This window comes from Trachurus trachurus (assembly GCF_905171665.1).
Source record: "Trachurus trachurus genome assembly, chromosome: 22".
In the NCBI taxonomy this organism is placed as follows: Eukaryota; Metazoa; Chordata; class Actinopteri; order Carangiformes; family Carangidae; genus Trachurus; species Trachurus trachurus.
In genome coordinates, this window is record NC_139907.1 from 8,646,792 (window position 1) to 8,663,116 (window position 16,325).

General features: G+C 40.1%; 1 protein-coding gene across 2 annotated transcripts; it reads left to right on the top strand.

Moving 5' to 3' along the window:
- Positions 1-2,382: 2,382 nt before the first annotated feature.
- snap23.1 (synaptosome associated protein 23.1) lies at positions 2,383-15,070 on the top strand. 2 transcript variants are annotated; one of them, XM_083998381.1, is made up of 8 exons: positions 2,383-2,514; positions 6,841-6,955; positions 10,183-10,224; positions 10,417-10,465; positions 11,406-11,523; positions 12,811-12,987; positions 13,112-13,256; positions 14,206-15,070. In XM_083998381.1, exons 2-8 carry the CDS (start codon positions 6,899-6,901, stop codon positions 14,266-14,268), a joined length of 651 nt encoding a protein of 216 aa, XP_083854507.1. In that variant the 5' UTR covers positions 2,383-2,514; positions 6,841-6,898; the 3' UTR covers positions 14,269-15,070. The 2 variants fall into 2 exon arrangements, with proteins under 2 accessions (XP_083854507.1, XP_083854506.1); XM_083998380.1 differs by lacking the exon at positions 2,383-2,514 and adding an exon at positions 2,553-2,733.
- Positions 15,071-16,325: the final 1,255 nt, after the last annotated feature.

Here is a 16,325-nt window from a genome sequence, read left to right on the forward strand (position 1 = left end):
CTAATGGCTATCGATGTCTCTAGTTTCCATCAAATTGCTTCATATGAGAGCTCAATTCAAACGGAGAAAGAGTAGATTCCAATGAAAGGGAGACGAGGGAATGAAATTATCTCTGAATATGAAGACGCGAGCTTGGTCAGCCACTTCTTAGCCCTGACGACGAGTATCGGGTACCAGTGGAATTAGACCAATGTAAAATTAAGCCTGATCAAGCAAGGCCTCATACAGTTTTCCCATGTCTCTGTCCTCGTGAGAAAAAAGGTGGACGTTGTGATAAAACTGGAGCGGAGCCAGAAATGACCAGATGTGCTCCTTGGAATGATTAGAAACTAGTGATCTGGGCTATGTCACTGACATACATACACACACAAACTGTTATACCCCTTCATGTATCCTCCCACATCTAATCATTCACTTGATTATTTTATCTAATTTCATTGGCTGGTGTACATGCGGGACAATAACTGGCGAGAATAATTTTGGCCTATATGATATTGGTTTTGGCAGCAAACAAAAAAAGAAAGCCGGGAAATACAGATGGCGAACCTTCTCTGTTCTTTTTCCTCTTCTTTTTCTATGTCTCATCATCTATTTTTTTTCTTCTGTTGATTTCTCGCTCTCACAGTCACATTATTAGGCTACAGGCTAATCTATTCTTCTCTCTCCCATGTACTTTTGTCTCCTCACACTCAGCTAACTGGCATGATTTAGGAATTATGGAATTAGGGCAGCGCTCCCATCTCTATTAATGAGAAATGGCATGATGAAAGAGCTTGATCGTGAACGTGCCATCTGTAGTCACTATTACACATTCACTTAATCTATCTCTCTACACTACTTTCTATTCTTTCTCTTCCCTGCTTCTTTCCTCTCCCTCTCTTTCTCTCTCTCTCTCTCTGACACACACATCCTCCCTCAAACACACACACACACACACATTATAGGCTACCTCTGTTGTAATTACAGAGGAAATACTAATTCTTAGCTCTTCAAGCACTGGTGGATGTGGCGTGAAATGGTGAAATGGCATGGCAAGAAAGTTAACTATGGACCACACACACCCATGCATAGACAAGCACAAAAGCACACACACACACACACACACACTCAGAGGAGTCCAGATGGACCGTGTGTTATTGCTGAATAATGGATGCTATGTAGACTCTATAAAAGATACATGGGCAGAGAGAGAGCTGGGCACTGTTCAGGCACCTTGGGCAGTTTGGTGAGGGCAGCTCTGGAGCATCCCTTGTGTAAATTTGGGGGATGTTAAGAAATGTTAAGCTTGTAGGTGTTTTGCTGTAGGTGACCCAACTGGGAAAAATATTTAGCTGCAGTTAGAGACAAAAAACACACTCTTGCCTTTTGGACACTGTCAGTTGATATGTTGGGCTGGCACTCTGCCCAGTGCCTTTGCAGTCACCTTGAACAGGCTTTTGTGGTTTAAACTAGAAAACTTGGGGAATTACACAGCAGATTCGATGCTAGAGGCTCAGATTACAGAGCATCTCTCAGAAACACTATGAAAAATATCCAACAGAGCAGCCTGTCTTCATGTAAGATACTGAGGAGAGAGGGGGGAGGAGGCGAGGAGGGGGAGGTCCGGGTGAAGGGTAAATGCTGCACTCATGTGGGGAGAATGAGCAGCGCCTCCTTTCTCTCTCTCTCTGGAGTCATATGACAGGACGTGCGCACCGTCATATGATGCGTTCAAGTGCTCATCGAAAGCTCAAACCTCTGAGAAATGCATCTTTGAAATAGGCTACCGCAGCTAAAACAAAATCCACAACTACTGACAATGTTATATGTGACTATGGCAGTGAAACTATGGGTAGGCTTTACATTGCTTTCCCCCTAACTAATCTTAAACGAATTAGGGTTAGGGTTATGACACCTAAAAGAAAGACTTTTGATAATGTTTGGAAATGCTCTTTACTTTACTTTTATTATGGACCCCCATTAGCGCTTGCCCAGTAGCCTATACACACACAACTCACACAACAATAGACACAATAGTTCACCTACAAAGTTCTCAGATAGCCTAGGCTACATCACACAGGATAATATAAAAGAAAATACAATTAAGCAGTATTTCATAATGAAAAAGAAAAGGGTGTGTGTGTCATTTCATTCTTATATTATTTGGTCATTTACAATCTGATCACAGAACATAAAATATTAGCACGAATCAGGCTACTATTTTAACAGCTTTCTGAATGTGGGACTTGTGACAGAATAATTATTAATAACTATATACCTAATAACTAAAAAGAATAAATGTTGTGTGTTTCTAACTTCCCAACTTAAAAATGAAACATCTAAATGCGTCCAGCACTTTTTAATCTTCGTGATCGCGATATTTCCGACAGCACGTAAACGCACCAACCGACACACTTCGCTGGGACGGTGAAGCGGAGCCACTGAAGGAATCCAGAAGTTACCGGATGCCAAGTTCACATACCTTGAAAGAGGAGGAGTTGCGTGTTCATTTTCTGAAGACAAGGAGGGTTATCTGTAAGTACTGACTCCCTTTCCTCCATAAGTAGTTCTGTCACTCCGTTTGTTAGTTTTAGTTAGTTAGTTGTTTGAGTGGCAGCGTCGTTAGGTAGCTGGCTGACTGGAAAGCGGAACTAGCTAACTGCTAAGCTAGCAGCACATTAGCTCGGTTTAACGAGTTGTGCCCCCTCGGATCCTAAACTCTGTTTACGAAACTAGACCAACTTTTCTGACAATGTAAGAAAACTCTCACTTGCTTTAACAGACTGTGGAGCTCTGCTGACCCTCCTTTTTTTTGTTTAAACTCTTTAACTTAGTTTGAAAGTATTGTTTTGGGGACTTTTCTGCCTCAACTTTGTGTGTCTGCGTGTCTGTGTGGGTGTGGATGACTGCTGTTTTCATGCTTACTGGGTTTTGTGTGTGTGTGTGTCTCATTCAGGCTAAAAGCACCTGTTTGTCAAGTGACCCATGTTAAATAGTTGCTCAGCAGCACTTAAGTTTATCCCACTGCTTCTTATGAGATAACCAAGGTCAGTCAGGTGTGTGGATAAAGCATACCTAGTGCCTGCCTATTTCATTTTTTTACATTGGAAATGATTAACAACGTGTCCGGTACTTTTTCCTGAGTCTTCAATTTTGAGTGGCAACTGTAGGGAAAAATGCTGACCCTCGTTGCTGTTGTCCTCTATAAATCGTGATAGCAATAATAAAAGTTTTTGGTTTAGTTTTTTTCTTTTTCTTTGCCAGTACAGCACGATGATGTCATGGGTGTTCCTGTTTGTTTACACACAGGTCAACCACCCTGTCCAAAACATTTGACAACTAACAAACGTAGGCTAAATGTGTTGTCCTTACTGGGGAAAACACAGTAGGAAATATTGTAGTGGACTATTTGGTTTATATGGTTAAAGTGGTAAGAAGAAAAAAAACACTGCATGATGGGAAAGAAAAGACGTCAATGTGTGTGTCTGTGTGTGTGTGTTGCCCTGAGATCTGGAGGAACAGGTTTGGGTAGAAGAACAAGAAATGTGTTTCCCTGTAAGAGTTATTGTTTGAGTCAGTGGCTGGCTGCTGGTGCTGTTGAGAAACTACGACATGAATGGGGTATGTCTTTCAGGCTTGTTAGATTAATCCTGTGGCTGTGAGCAGATGTAGCTGGGTGTCAATGTGTTGTGTTCTCAACTCAAGTGCGAGGTGTGAAATATAGGCCACATTGGTCTGTTAGTTACAATAGGCTCCAATTGCACAGGGAACAACAACAACTAAAAAAAAAGAAGTGGTATTTACCGATGTTATTATGGTGTTTCCTTCTCATCACTTAATCATGAGGCCAGTCCAGATCAATACCAAGCAATACCCAAGTCTGCTGTCCTGGCACATATAAAATTGATCTTTTAGCGTTGACATGTTCATCTCCTGTGTGGCTTGGCCTTTCAAAAGAGCACAGTATGCAGCGTTAGTGAGTCTACCTCATAGACTGTAAAAGGTCTACCTTCAGTTCAGTGTTACATTTGTAAACCACATCAGTGCGTTGCCAAGTTCAATAATCAGTCAAAAAAAAAAAAAGCAGTCGAGCTTGTGTCAACCAAATGCCCTCTCGTCAAAAAAAAAAGCTGAGTCAACGACATTAAATCGTCTAATGTGTCTGCCAAGTGAGACTATTCATTTTCTCAGCAGGATGTTTGGTTGCTGTAGGTTTTTGCAAAGGAACTTAAAGTTCAGGGGTTATTTGCAAAACAGGAAAGTGGCGCTTGAACTTTAAAAGGAAACAGAAGACAGGACAGGACGAGAAGGGGGGAAAAAGCGAATTGACCACCAGGGTTTTTCTGAGCGCTGCTGGTATCGATCTATCTGTTGGAATTTAAAAACTTTACACTTGGAATAAAGACACTTCTTTGTGTTTATCGTCAGTCGGCTCGGCTCTGCCCTTGACAGTGCAGGCAGCCGTTCTGAATCACAGGAAAACAAACCTTTTCGTATGACTATCCAGACTGTCTGAGGTCGCTATTATACCAAACATCTTCATGCTTCATGTGGTCTCGATGGTAGAGGTCAGGTTGAATAGATTTTATTTATACCCACTAAACCATACTTCAAAGTAGCCTGGCTCATGTTGTGATGAGAATACTGATGTACACACACCTCTCCAACTGGACTGCCAGGAGAAACTCAACAAAACTACAGATATTACTCTATGTGTGTCTCCTCACAACGTGTTTTTCTTTTCCCTGACAGTGCAGATGAAGAGAATCCAGAGAATTTGGAAACCATTCAGTCCTGTACATTATTTACACTGCTTTCCTTGCCAAGTACTTTTACCATACCCGACCCATACAGTCCTGTTCTTATCTCCATCCAACACGGGTGCATTTAATTCTTGTTCTCCGTTTGTCTGTCTGAACTATGAAGGCAGTTCCTCCTTTGTAATGTTTACAATTGATTTGAAAGCATTGACTAAATGTCCACTTTCACAACAAGCGGTCAGCCACGTCCTCGACGATCACTACTTACTGCTTCTGGTTTGCACTTCCTTGTTTCATGGCCATACTCTGTAAAAAAAAAAAAATTGCGCAAGATTATGAAATCTAAATGTTGATATCAATACATGAGTGTGCTTTGAGCTGTCGAAAGATGATGCAGCTCAGTACGTCTTGATGCGATCAGGGAAACCAAACCCCAGCCATCATATCAGTGAGAACAGAGCAGCTGTCAGTGGCTGCATTATTAATATTATCCAATGATTTTAGTTTCCTAATGTATATATTTCCTGTCTTCTAATCAAGTCTTAGTGTTGCGCCAAACCTCGGTAACATTTTGCATATATCTGCCAGTTATGTACATTCAATCTCATGACTCTCGTTTCCCTATCGCAGCCTCCTTATCTCAGTTCCTTCATTGATGGCATATAATATGATCCCACCACCACTGAGCTTTACATCAACAAGGAACTGCTGCAGGCTCATTAACAGATAGTTTTGCTTCATTATTGACATCAGTTTTTGTTTCCTTTTTCAGATATCCTGATGTATGTATTCACTAACACCCACTAAGGGGAAGGAAAAGGACCTTATTTGTTTAAGTTTTGCATCATTTCCTTCCCTCTCCATATGTGACATGAACATATATTGTTGTTAACACATAGTTGATGCTTGATCCTTAAATGCTCTCCTCCATATTTAAGCTTACAAGTGGTATACAGCACTGTTTTGACATGAGATATTGGAGCTTTTTCTATTATTAAATCTTAACAAGTCCTGAGCCAGAGCTCCCATAACCTGAAATTTTTAAAAACTGTACGGCTTTGTAGCTTCTGCCTTGTTCACCCTGAGTTTTTCAAACCAAAACTTTTTGGATAGAAGTCATTAAAAAGGCAACACAGCTTTGGATGTGCATCACTAAAAAGGCAACATCAGGACGACATCAGCATTCTTATTAGCTGTGTACCTTGTTATCCTTTGCCAAATCAAAGCTAGCAATTTTATGATTTTCCTCAACCCTATTCAGAGGCTGTCACCATTGTTTGATGCTCTGGTTAGAAAAAAAGTCTATTATAAAAATTAAAATTATGCTAATAAAACAGACAATTTGATATCCAAATGTTATGCTGTCAAGGATATATTGTTATTGTAATATGCCTAGGTCAGTATGCAACCAGGAAGAAACTGCTGTACAAAAGAAAATACTAAACATACTTCATGAATGAGGTAATTCAGGAACAGTGTTCAGTAGTATTGTGTTTATGTTGAAAACCAAATATGACTTATGTATTCAAAACTCAGTATTGGTATTATTATCCTTGAGAATTTGGCCATGCTCAATAATTATTTTAGTTTATTGTGATTTAATCAGAAAATTGTGATGCCCTCAACAGGAAGTGACCGTACGTCTTCAGGAGACTCGGGTGCACTCAGGTGTTCAGTCGGCTGTTTTGCATGTTCTTTGCAACAGTGGTGGCCACCAGTGCACTCGTTTTTTGCTGTTATGTTTCGAGGAGTTTATATAATAAGTCTGGTGATGCACACAGACAGAATAAACTGGTTTGAAAGGCAGGTTGTGGGGTAGATTGTGAAGATATGATCCATACAACTACATGTATCTTACATACATTCCTTTATTTTTTCATTTGCTATTCCTTGACACATCTTTGCTTCTTTGAAACTAATTGTGTATTTAGCCTAATAACTGGAGTATATGGACACTGCTGTGTTTCCTTCTCAAAGGTAAAACTGTATTTTCAGTCCTTGACCCAGCAGTGTGATATTTTTCTTTAGGTCTTGTGCTGTCAGAATATTTTTGTAGCAAACTAAAGTACGACTAACCTTTGAACTCTGCCTCCTCTCTCAGGCCGCAAAATATCGAGCTGAGTGCCACTGGAGGAGCCTCCAAACAAGACAGCAGCAACATGGAAGACATGAGTGTGGAACAGATGACCATGAGGGCCAACCAAGTGACTGACGAGGTACAAACTCACAGAAAACGGCACACACAAAAAATACAGAGCCTCTCTTTCACTGTTAACTGTTGCAGATATTATTTAGTACTTACTTTCCAATCCTGCAAAGATAATCAGAAATCATAGGTTGGTAAAATTAAGTGTTACAGTTTTTTGTATCACTGCTGTGAAATCCTGTCACCACCAGAATTCATTGTTTCCAAATTTAAGCAGACTACAGCTGCTGTTCTCTGTGGTGGGTGAAACTGCTACCTTGTACTGTAGCTGACAACTACATGGGAATTACTATTTATCATAAGCAAGAAGATTGGAATTAATTACCACTTTAAAAAGACTAATAAATACAGGTATATGCTATTTCCATCTCAGATGTAAAGCCACAGTTTGAATGAAAATGAAACAAAACAAATACCTACCGAAATAGTTTAACATCGTAGAAACTATGCTAGGACAGTTAACGGAGTGTAGGCACTAAAAACAGAGAAAACTGCTTGTCTGTCAGTGTTGGAAAGTAAAAGAAGAATCTGCCAACCTTGTGCCTTCAGATCACACTAATTAACATGCTTATCTCATTTTGTTGAATCTGTCCAAAAATAGAGGCCAAGTCTCTCCACTGCTGGCTGCAGCTTCATATTAAACAACATGAGAAAACATGAGAGTAGAATTGATCTTTTTATTTAACTCGTACCAAGAAAGCAGCTAAGCATATTTTCTTAAACGCTAGCTATTTATTTAGTGTCCAAATTGCAAATTGTCATATTAAAATCCATGACATCACAATTGATCAGTTATATGTGTGAGCCGTCGGTATCAGTTTAAATATTTTCAGCCAGGCCCATATTAATAGAAAATGAAATAAAATCCTCAATTTCCAACCGATTTGTCATCATCATGATCAAATAATCATTTTAACATGGCCATGTTGAAGAAAGCAAATTTTGGCTCAGATGACAAAGCATCAGTTGGACAAAACACACACATAATCCGCGGGTTGCTGCAATATTGCATGGAAAGAGCAGAGGGTGGCTAATTAGATTCATTGCATTCACAGCTGATTATTAAGCCAGGCATTGCTAGGAAGTGTGTGAAGCTTTACGCCTAATTTAGCCTGATAGCTCCCGTACCCCTTTGTGGTTTTGACAGTTTGAATGTTGTCAGCTATATCTAAGCGTTTATTATCAAGGAGATAATTGTTTAATCAACACTCCAGGGCATCATATGATCAGCCATCTGATTCAAATGGAGGCAAATGAACTTACTCTAACTGGGCTTGTAGCTGTGCACTTCACCATCCTGTAATACTGATTGTATTAATTGCCTGTGGGGTTCGTCCCATTTTCTTTCTTTTTCTTAACTGTGTTTTTTCTACCTGTGATTTTCTCTCTCTTTCTTCCTTCTTCTTCTTCTGCTGCTGCCTGGTTGACAAAGGACATCATAGCATGGGAGAGTCCCTCTGCTAATACTACTTACCACTCTGGCTTTGGGTAACCACACGTATAAAAATGGTTGGTGGTCTATCAGGACGACATCACACAGTTAGTTATGTCTATTGTCTGTTGGAAGTCTGCTATAGCTGTGGCGGTTGCAACCATGTCCTGTAGTTACAACCTGCTTCCATGATCTTCAGCGTTGTGTCAAAGTTATTTAAAGTCGTGTTGGTGTGATGCTTCCTAATCGTCCTGGTACCTCACAGCTTCTATTTGAGCCGTCCTGTACTTACATTTAAGCCACCCCCAAACAAATGATAAAAATATCACGCCGCTTCCTGTATCTCAAAGATTTGTCACAAAACCCCAATCTGGAAAAATTGGCTAAGTCAACGATTTTGGGCTTAATTAGCCAAGTTCAAGGATTGTAGGCGACATAACGTAATGTTTATCCACCCAAGTGATGTTCTGGCTAAGCCAGCAGAAACCTGGCTGCGCTCAACACATTCCTCTTGCCAATTTTATGTTTGTCTGTTTCTCAACTCACTGATTAATGTATTCAGAGCAAACGTTAACACAGAGAGAAAAGAGAATCTGGTCCCCACTCTCTCTTGTTAACAGTTCATTAGTGGTGGTAACAATCGAGTCATGCCCTGAGTTTCTTCCGTGCCTCGCTCCTGTACTGCGCTTGCTATTAATAGAGGCACAAAGGTGTAGCTCACCTGAACTGACTGCATTCCAGTTTGCCGTCAGCACTTTTGTCCTCGCATATATGCATGTGCATTTTTGTCGACGTCTTGCAGTAGATTGTTAACTTTTGTGCCGGCCTTACCCATCTGATCTGATCAGTGAGCTGCAGCTGTAATTCCAGGAAACCTCTACAGCTGAAACTGTTAGTTTCTATTTTAATAATCACTTAATCATCAAAGCCTTTTTAAATTAAATGCCAGTGCCACACATTTCCTGCTTTAGAAAACTTAATGTTCTTGGTTTGTTGTTTTTATTGCATTATATTTTTTCTGTTGTCAAAACAATGCAAGAAATGTAATGACATCACATCAGTTCTTAGAAAATTGCAATGGGCATTTCTCACTAATCTGTGGTCAGATTAATCAATAAATGATAATTAGTTGCAGTCCTAATAAGCTCAGAAAATCCATGTAACCTGAATTATTCATAGTAATAAAAATATAGAGTGTAGAGCTGATTTTATAGATTTGTTGCTGTTCACTTCCCTATCTTAATGAATATTAATGGTGTAGCTTCCCATGTGTTTTCTTATCACTCGCATCTTTCTATTTTCCTTATCCCTCTTATCTTGTTCTCTTCCTTACTGTCTCCTCTTTAATTCCCGTCTGTTGTTTTGTTCTCTTCTGTTCTGTCCTCTCAGTCTCTTAAGGCCACATTCACACCAATCAGCTGTTTGGTTTGAATTAATTCGACAAAAAAATACCTAATATATCCTAACAGAAGCCAGATGGATATAAAACCCTGTCTGAATTTAACATCTGGACCATATTTACCAAAACAGTATGGACTTGTTAGAATACAAGTGACCAAAATACTGTCCCAGAAAAACAAATGTGTGTGTGTGTCCGGTTTCAATTTATTCGCAAGATCTTACCTTAAGGCGGACACAAACAAAAGATGCGCCAGTCCTTCTGACCAAAGGGGAATCTGAGGGTTGATGCCACTCCAAATCAAATGTTGTCCCTCTTTGTTCAGTGTTTCTTCATCAGTCAGTTTAAAGTCATCTTCTTTATGTGTCTCATTATTCTCTAACACATCCTGTGTTTTCGCCCACAGTCACTGGAAAGCACACGGAGGATGCTGCAGATGGCAGAGGAGGTGAGGAGGTTTTTTTTTTTTTTTTTATCTTGTCTGACACAAAGCACAACACCATGTACCCTGTGTTATAAGTTTCAAATTAAAAGCAAGGCCAGTATTTCAATTCATCCTGCAATGTGTCCTTCCCTAACCCATAAAACCATCTGCTGTCATTTGATTGGTTTTAAGTTTGTGTGAATTGTGTGTTTTCAGAGCAAACAGACCGGCGTCAACACCATGGTGATGTTGGACCAGCAAGGAGGTAGATATACAGTACAACATCAACACACACTGCTAGTTTTTATGCAGATGCTTCCATCTCTTCAGTTTTATCTTTACATTTTTTATTCCTGCTTCATGTTTGAGGCTTTCTTTGACACTGCTAAGTGCTTCAAAGAATAATAAAGAGTGATGACACAACAATGCTGGGCAATCTAAATGATCCGATAAGGAAAACACACAATGATGTCCCTCTGGTAGAAGAACTATAAAGACCAAGATGTTTCAAAATGATATATCGCTTGTTTTCTGACTTGGAGCTCCAGTAATTTGTGTTAACCTCCCTGTGTGAAAGCAGACACTGAATAATAGGGTAGTGTACTGGAGAGGTGCAAATGAGGCTGTTTTTACACTTTGCAACAAGCATCACATTTACAATAAAACAGCAACACATCCATGATGGAAAATAGAAACCTGATGGTTCTGGAGTTAAATGTAAAGGAAAATATCAGTGAGTTTTTGCCCAGAATGATCATAGAAGGGTTGGTAAGAAAAATTTGATATTGATATTAATTTCTAAGTTAAGTTTTTGTTTCTTTTTTTTTTAATCAGTGGGGTCAGGGGTCTATATTTGTAGTTTTTAATTTGTTTGATATCTTCTATGCTGATATCCAACACACATGTGTCCCCTGCTTAAAAATGTGCATTTGTAATCATCTGTTTTTCTACCTAGATTATTATTTCTTGTTTTTTTGGTGTTATCTGTACCCTATGTTTTGCTGCTGCTGTGACCCAGTTATTGACCCAATTTAAGAATCCTCACAGGGATCATTAAGAGTAATCTAATATCTTCTAAAATGTAAATAAAGGCTAAAAACAAAACAGTAAGACCAATCCATCCTAGTGTATGAAATTTACCCAGATACAAAAAACAAGCAGAGCCTGATGTGGTGTGCTGTGCTGTGCCCGTCTGTGTGTTTCAGAGCAGCTGAAGCGTGTGGATCAGGGCATGGACCAGATCAACCAGGACATGCGACAAGCTGAGAAAAACCTCACCGATCTCTCCAAGTGTTGCGGCCTCTGCATCTGCCCCTGTGACAGGTACACTGTGCACTCAGAGCTGTTGTGATTTTGGATACACACCATCGTTTTATCGCCAGCTATGAGATCAAGCTTTTCTGAGGTCCATTGTCTGGCTCTGTTTGTTTCATATCCTGATTCTCACTCTCAGTGTATTTTACTTTGCTCTGTTTGTTTTTATATTGCATTATATGTATCACTTTGGACAGTGATAGGTGAAGATAATTTGGAGTATTCCTATGGGTTTGTCATAAGATGGACAGCTGTGATACAAACCATCTCCTTTTTTTTCCTAGATGAAAAAGTTGAAGGCTTGTGTTTGTATAAAAAGTAAGGTGAGAAGTTAACTTTGACTCCCAAGGTGGATTTTTGGAAGAAACACACAAACCTACCCAAGCTTAGAATTGTTTTAGGGGCACTGCTAACAGCTGCCAGATGCTAAAGATTACAGCGTAGAGAACACTAATAATACAATCTGTAGCTGAAATCAATCCACTTGTGGATTGTGAGTAAGTTTGGGAAGATTTCAGCAACTCTTATGATCTGTTTTATTCCTGACTGCTGCTACATCGAAGCTCTTTTTGTTCACTGCAGCTCTGATTCCCACCACTGCTTGTTTAGTTTTTTCTGTACTGCTCTGCTGAAGGGCACTGTTGTATTTCAGGCTGTCAGCCACAACAAGAAAGATTGAAATGATTAAAGCTGGTGGTCATACACACAACCTTTCCACATCAAGGATACCATTGAAAAACAATAAAGAAAAAATACCTCTGCGAACCAGAAACCATTCCCATACCTCCACATGCTGTGGGGAAAAGCAAAACATGACACAGGAGGCTATATAATACAGATTTGCTTGTTAAATGTGCTCAATGTTACTCAAAAGAATTGCTGACACAATCCATGAATATCCCCCATGGTTTATGAATGGGTAGGGAACGTGAGCAGTGTTTCTAGCAAGTTCTTGGCGTGACAGGTGCAGCGCTCCGTGGTGAGCGCGCTCAAAACTCTCTCCATCAAACCGTGTCGATATGCAGTGTCAGTGTGTTTGCATACTAAGCTCATATCTGCTTCTAAACATGAAAAACAAATCTTTCCAAAATGCTTTCACATTGGAGCAGAGGAGCCTTTGATGATTACAAAAAGATAAGGTAGGGGACCTTCTTTAAAAAAAAAAATACTTTGATTAATGGACATCTGTGACCACAGTGACGGTGGACAGACAAGCTGCTGTTTTGATGCTATTCTTAGTTCAATGTAGCAGATTTTACTCTGACACCCCTGGATGCTTGTTTTTTTTTCCACCAGGGTGACATCTATTGAGCATGACTCGCGATACAAGCGCACCTGGGGTATCGGAGGAGGAGGAGGAGGAGAAGGCGAAGGTGATGGATCAAACATAGTGTCGAGGCAGCCGTCGGGCGTTCGCAACGGCCAGGCCCCCCAGGTGAACGCCCAGGCACCGTCAGGCCCCTACATCAAGAGGTGCAGTCCTGCTCGTTTCTACTCCCTACATTTCTTTTACTATAGTGTTATCAGCAGTGTGAGTTTTATTCAGATGTTGTGCTCGTCAGCTGAACAAAAGACTTATTTTCCGACCTTGGCGCAGGATAACCAACGACGCACGCGAGGATGAGATGGAGGAGAATCTGGACGCAGTTGGCAGCATCATTGGCAACCTGAAAAACATGGCTGTCGACATGGGCAGCGAGATAGATAAGCAAAACAAAACGATCGACCGCATCACTGAGAAGGTGAGAGTCTGAGATTTATTCCAGTTTGTTTCACAGTCGTTTGCTCCCAGCCAGAATTAGCAGAACATTTACTGAGATTAGGCAGTTAGGAGGATTACCCCAGTTGTGTTTTGTTTGTTTTTTTCCAAACTTGACGATTAAGTCTCCATTTTGTTTACATAACGTTGCATTCACAAAAGGAGCCACATGCATGCAGCAACACAATAGTAAACATTAAACTGTGACGCGCCGTCTCACTGACTGACAGTTGCCAGCAGAAACCTGGAAAGAAGACGACTGCAAACAAACATGAACGTGAACAATGCGAGATTTTAAAGTATTTTATGAGACAAGTTTTTGCAAATGCTTAACAAGGAAAGAGATTCAAAGTGTTTGTTAGGCTTCATACACACATTGTGGACGAGCGTAAACAGAAGTTTTCAGGACACAAGATGCAAGAAAACTCCAAAGGCTGCCTTTTTAAAGAATTAGGTGCTGGGCGATTGGGTTTCATTAGTAAACTTAATTAAGTGCACTGGAGGTAAAATTGCCCTGTGGAATTAACTTATCAGCAAGAGACGCTGCTGTGTTGCGTTCAGGTCCGACAAAGGTATTAAGCCTGTTTTCCTCCTAACACAGCAGTTTTTTTTTTCTTCAGTGTTTGAATCCTGCCTTGTTAACATCCATGTTTACTAAGTAGCAGTCGTCATCTTCCCCACCTTTTGTTAACGCACTAACAAGCGTCTTGGCACACCTCCACCTGTAGATCAGTGCAACACTTTCAAACCATTGGCAGCGCTTTGTATCACGTCACTCATCACAACAGGTCAAAAACCCCACAGGGAACCGTTATTTGATGTTTTTCAAAGGCATTTGAAGTGAAACGGTGAATTGCTGAATGAAAGGAAAGAGGGCGGATGTTTGCACAACTGCCCCCTTTTCTCACTTGTTTTTTTTTTTCTCTTTTCAGGCGGACATGAACCACGTTCGCATTGATGAAGCCAACCAGAGAGCCAACAAGCTCATCAAGTAGACAAGGAACTATGCTTCTGCCAATTTCGTCTATAACCTCGAGCCTCTGTCGCTACACACACACACATTGCATATGCACAGAACACACCATACACACACACACACCAACAAGAAACAACACGAAATCCACTCTGGGAGAACGGTTGTGCAGGTGTGCCTGTGTCTGCTGCACTAAGATGTAAATAGAATAATCAAACATGTATACATTGTAAAGAATTGGCCGCCACCACATAATCTTTTTAAATATGTATATTCATAGTCATGCTGGACTTGGAGAAGCAGTGTGGGCATCAGAAACTGCACCAAAGAGCAAGTCCACTGATCGCCCATCACTGCTGTTCGATACCAAATATCTGCACCAGACCTGTTGTATCATATCACGACACTCACAGGAAGTGAAGTAGCACAGGTCAGCTGCTTTTCTCTTTTTTCCCCCCTGTTGTCCTTTCTTCTGAATTCAAGAACTATGAACTCTCTGTGTTTTTGTGTGTGTGTGTGTGTGTGTGCGCGCCTCTCTGGTATAAATTGATGAAGTCAATTATCCACGGTCTTTAAACGATATATACAACACACCATTAATTTATGTTTCTCATTCCCCTGTCGGTTGTGTCCTGTCTTGCTGCATCGAGTTTAATTATAAAACATAAGTCTTCAAACAAACGTGTCTTTCCCAAATCCCAATATTGGTTCATTGTGTAATTATGTTTATTGTATCGTGTGATATTTGTGAGATGATATGCTTATTTAATTATTCTTTATCGAGCGGAAATGACTTGTGAATAAAGTTGTCGGGTTTTTAAAAATGAACAAACACTTTGTTCCCATGTCATTTATGCCATTTCAGATGTAAAAATCAGTAAAAAAAAACAAAAAAAAACAATGTTGTGCTTTGCAATGGGTCAACAAATCCTTTCATGCTGGAATTCAAAGCACCTGCCCCCGAATGAGAGCAATTTAATGCTACTTTTCAAATTTCTGACCGATGAGAAGTTACGGTTCTTGTAACTGTTTGCAGGAGAATTGTAAAGGCGCTCACTTGGCCTTTTTTTTTTAAATGTGAAAGATGTTTGAGTCAATAAGCACCATGAGGAGTGTTGTTCATCGTCTCCTCTGAAGAATCTTAGTTACTTCATATCAACGCTGAATGGGAAAACGTTAACAGTGGTTGAATAATTTTCCATCAGACGATCAACTGCTGTACTTCATATTTAATGTGACGAGGTTTTTTCGCTCTGACCGCAGTGTTGATGTAAATACTGAAACATACTGAGCTGTTTATTAATTGCCTATAGTCAGTTCTGTTAATCTAATTCCATTTCTCTTTCTTTCTTCTTGGCCTCCTGGTTAATAGAGATTTATAGCACCCAAGAGGAGATTTAACAGCCTTATGCAGAGTTCCTGCACAGGCCTGCTAATGTGTGGAAAATTAATTTCCGCAAGTTAAATAATTGTCTGAAAAACATATGAAAACAAATGTCGGTCTTGAAACACATGGCTGTGCGTTGTTCCAATTTAATCCACTATCATTTCTCATATTAGCTCATTAGGTCACTGTCATCATGGCATATGGAGCCATTTGTTGTACTGACCCTTCAATTTTAGAAAATGAAACGAGTCTAGGGAAATACTAATAAAAGTGAGAATGGGCAGGAACCCTGTTGTGTCGTTGTGAACGGCCCGTGGTTGTGTTGTAACAGCCGCTGTATCACGAGCAGCTCCTCCTGCACCTGTTCTGTAAAGAGCTACAGTAAAAATGATTTTTTTAAAATCTGACGAGGGCATGCGTAATTTGTTTTTTCTTAAACTGTAGCCAGGCTGAAGAACTACTGCTGGCAGCAAGATACAAAGAAATATATATATATATATACATGTAAATGACTGTTGTTTTAGGGGCACATGTTGAAGCAGATTAAGTCCTGGCTGGCTCTGTTAAGGCCTCACTGTGGGAAATTGGCTAATGATAAAGTAATAGAATATGCTGAAAATATCTCTGCTGTGCATCTTCTGGCTTATTTGTTTTGAAGAATCATCATTTGTATGCTCTGCTGCGGGCGTACA

Excerpts from the sequence above, each read along its gene's own strand:
- snap23.1 (XM_083998380.1), top strand. Across the intron at positions 10,225-10,416 it reads TGCTGCAGATGGCAGAGGAG|AGCAAACAGACCGGCGTCAA; the intron begins GTGAGGAGGTTT and ends GTGTGTTTTCAG. Across the intron at positions 13,257-14,205 it reads TCGACCGCATCACTGAGAAG|GCGGACATGAACCACGTTCG; the intron begins GTGAGAGTCTGA and ends TTCTCTTTTCAG.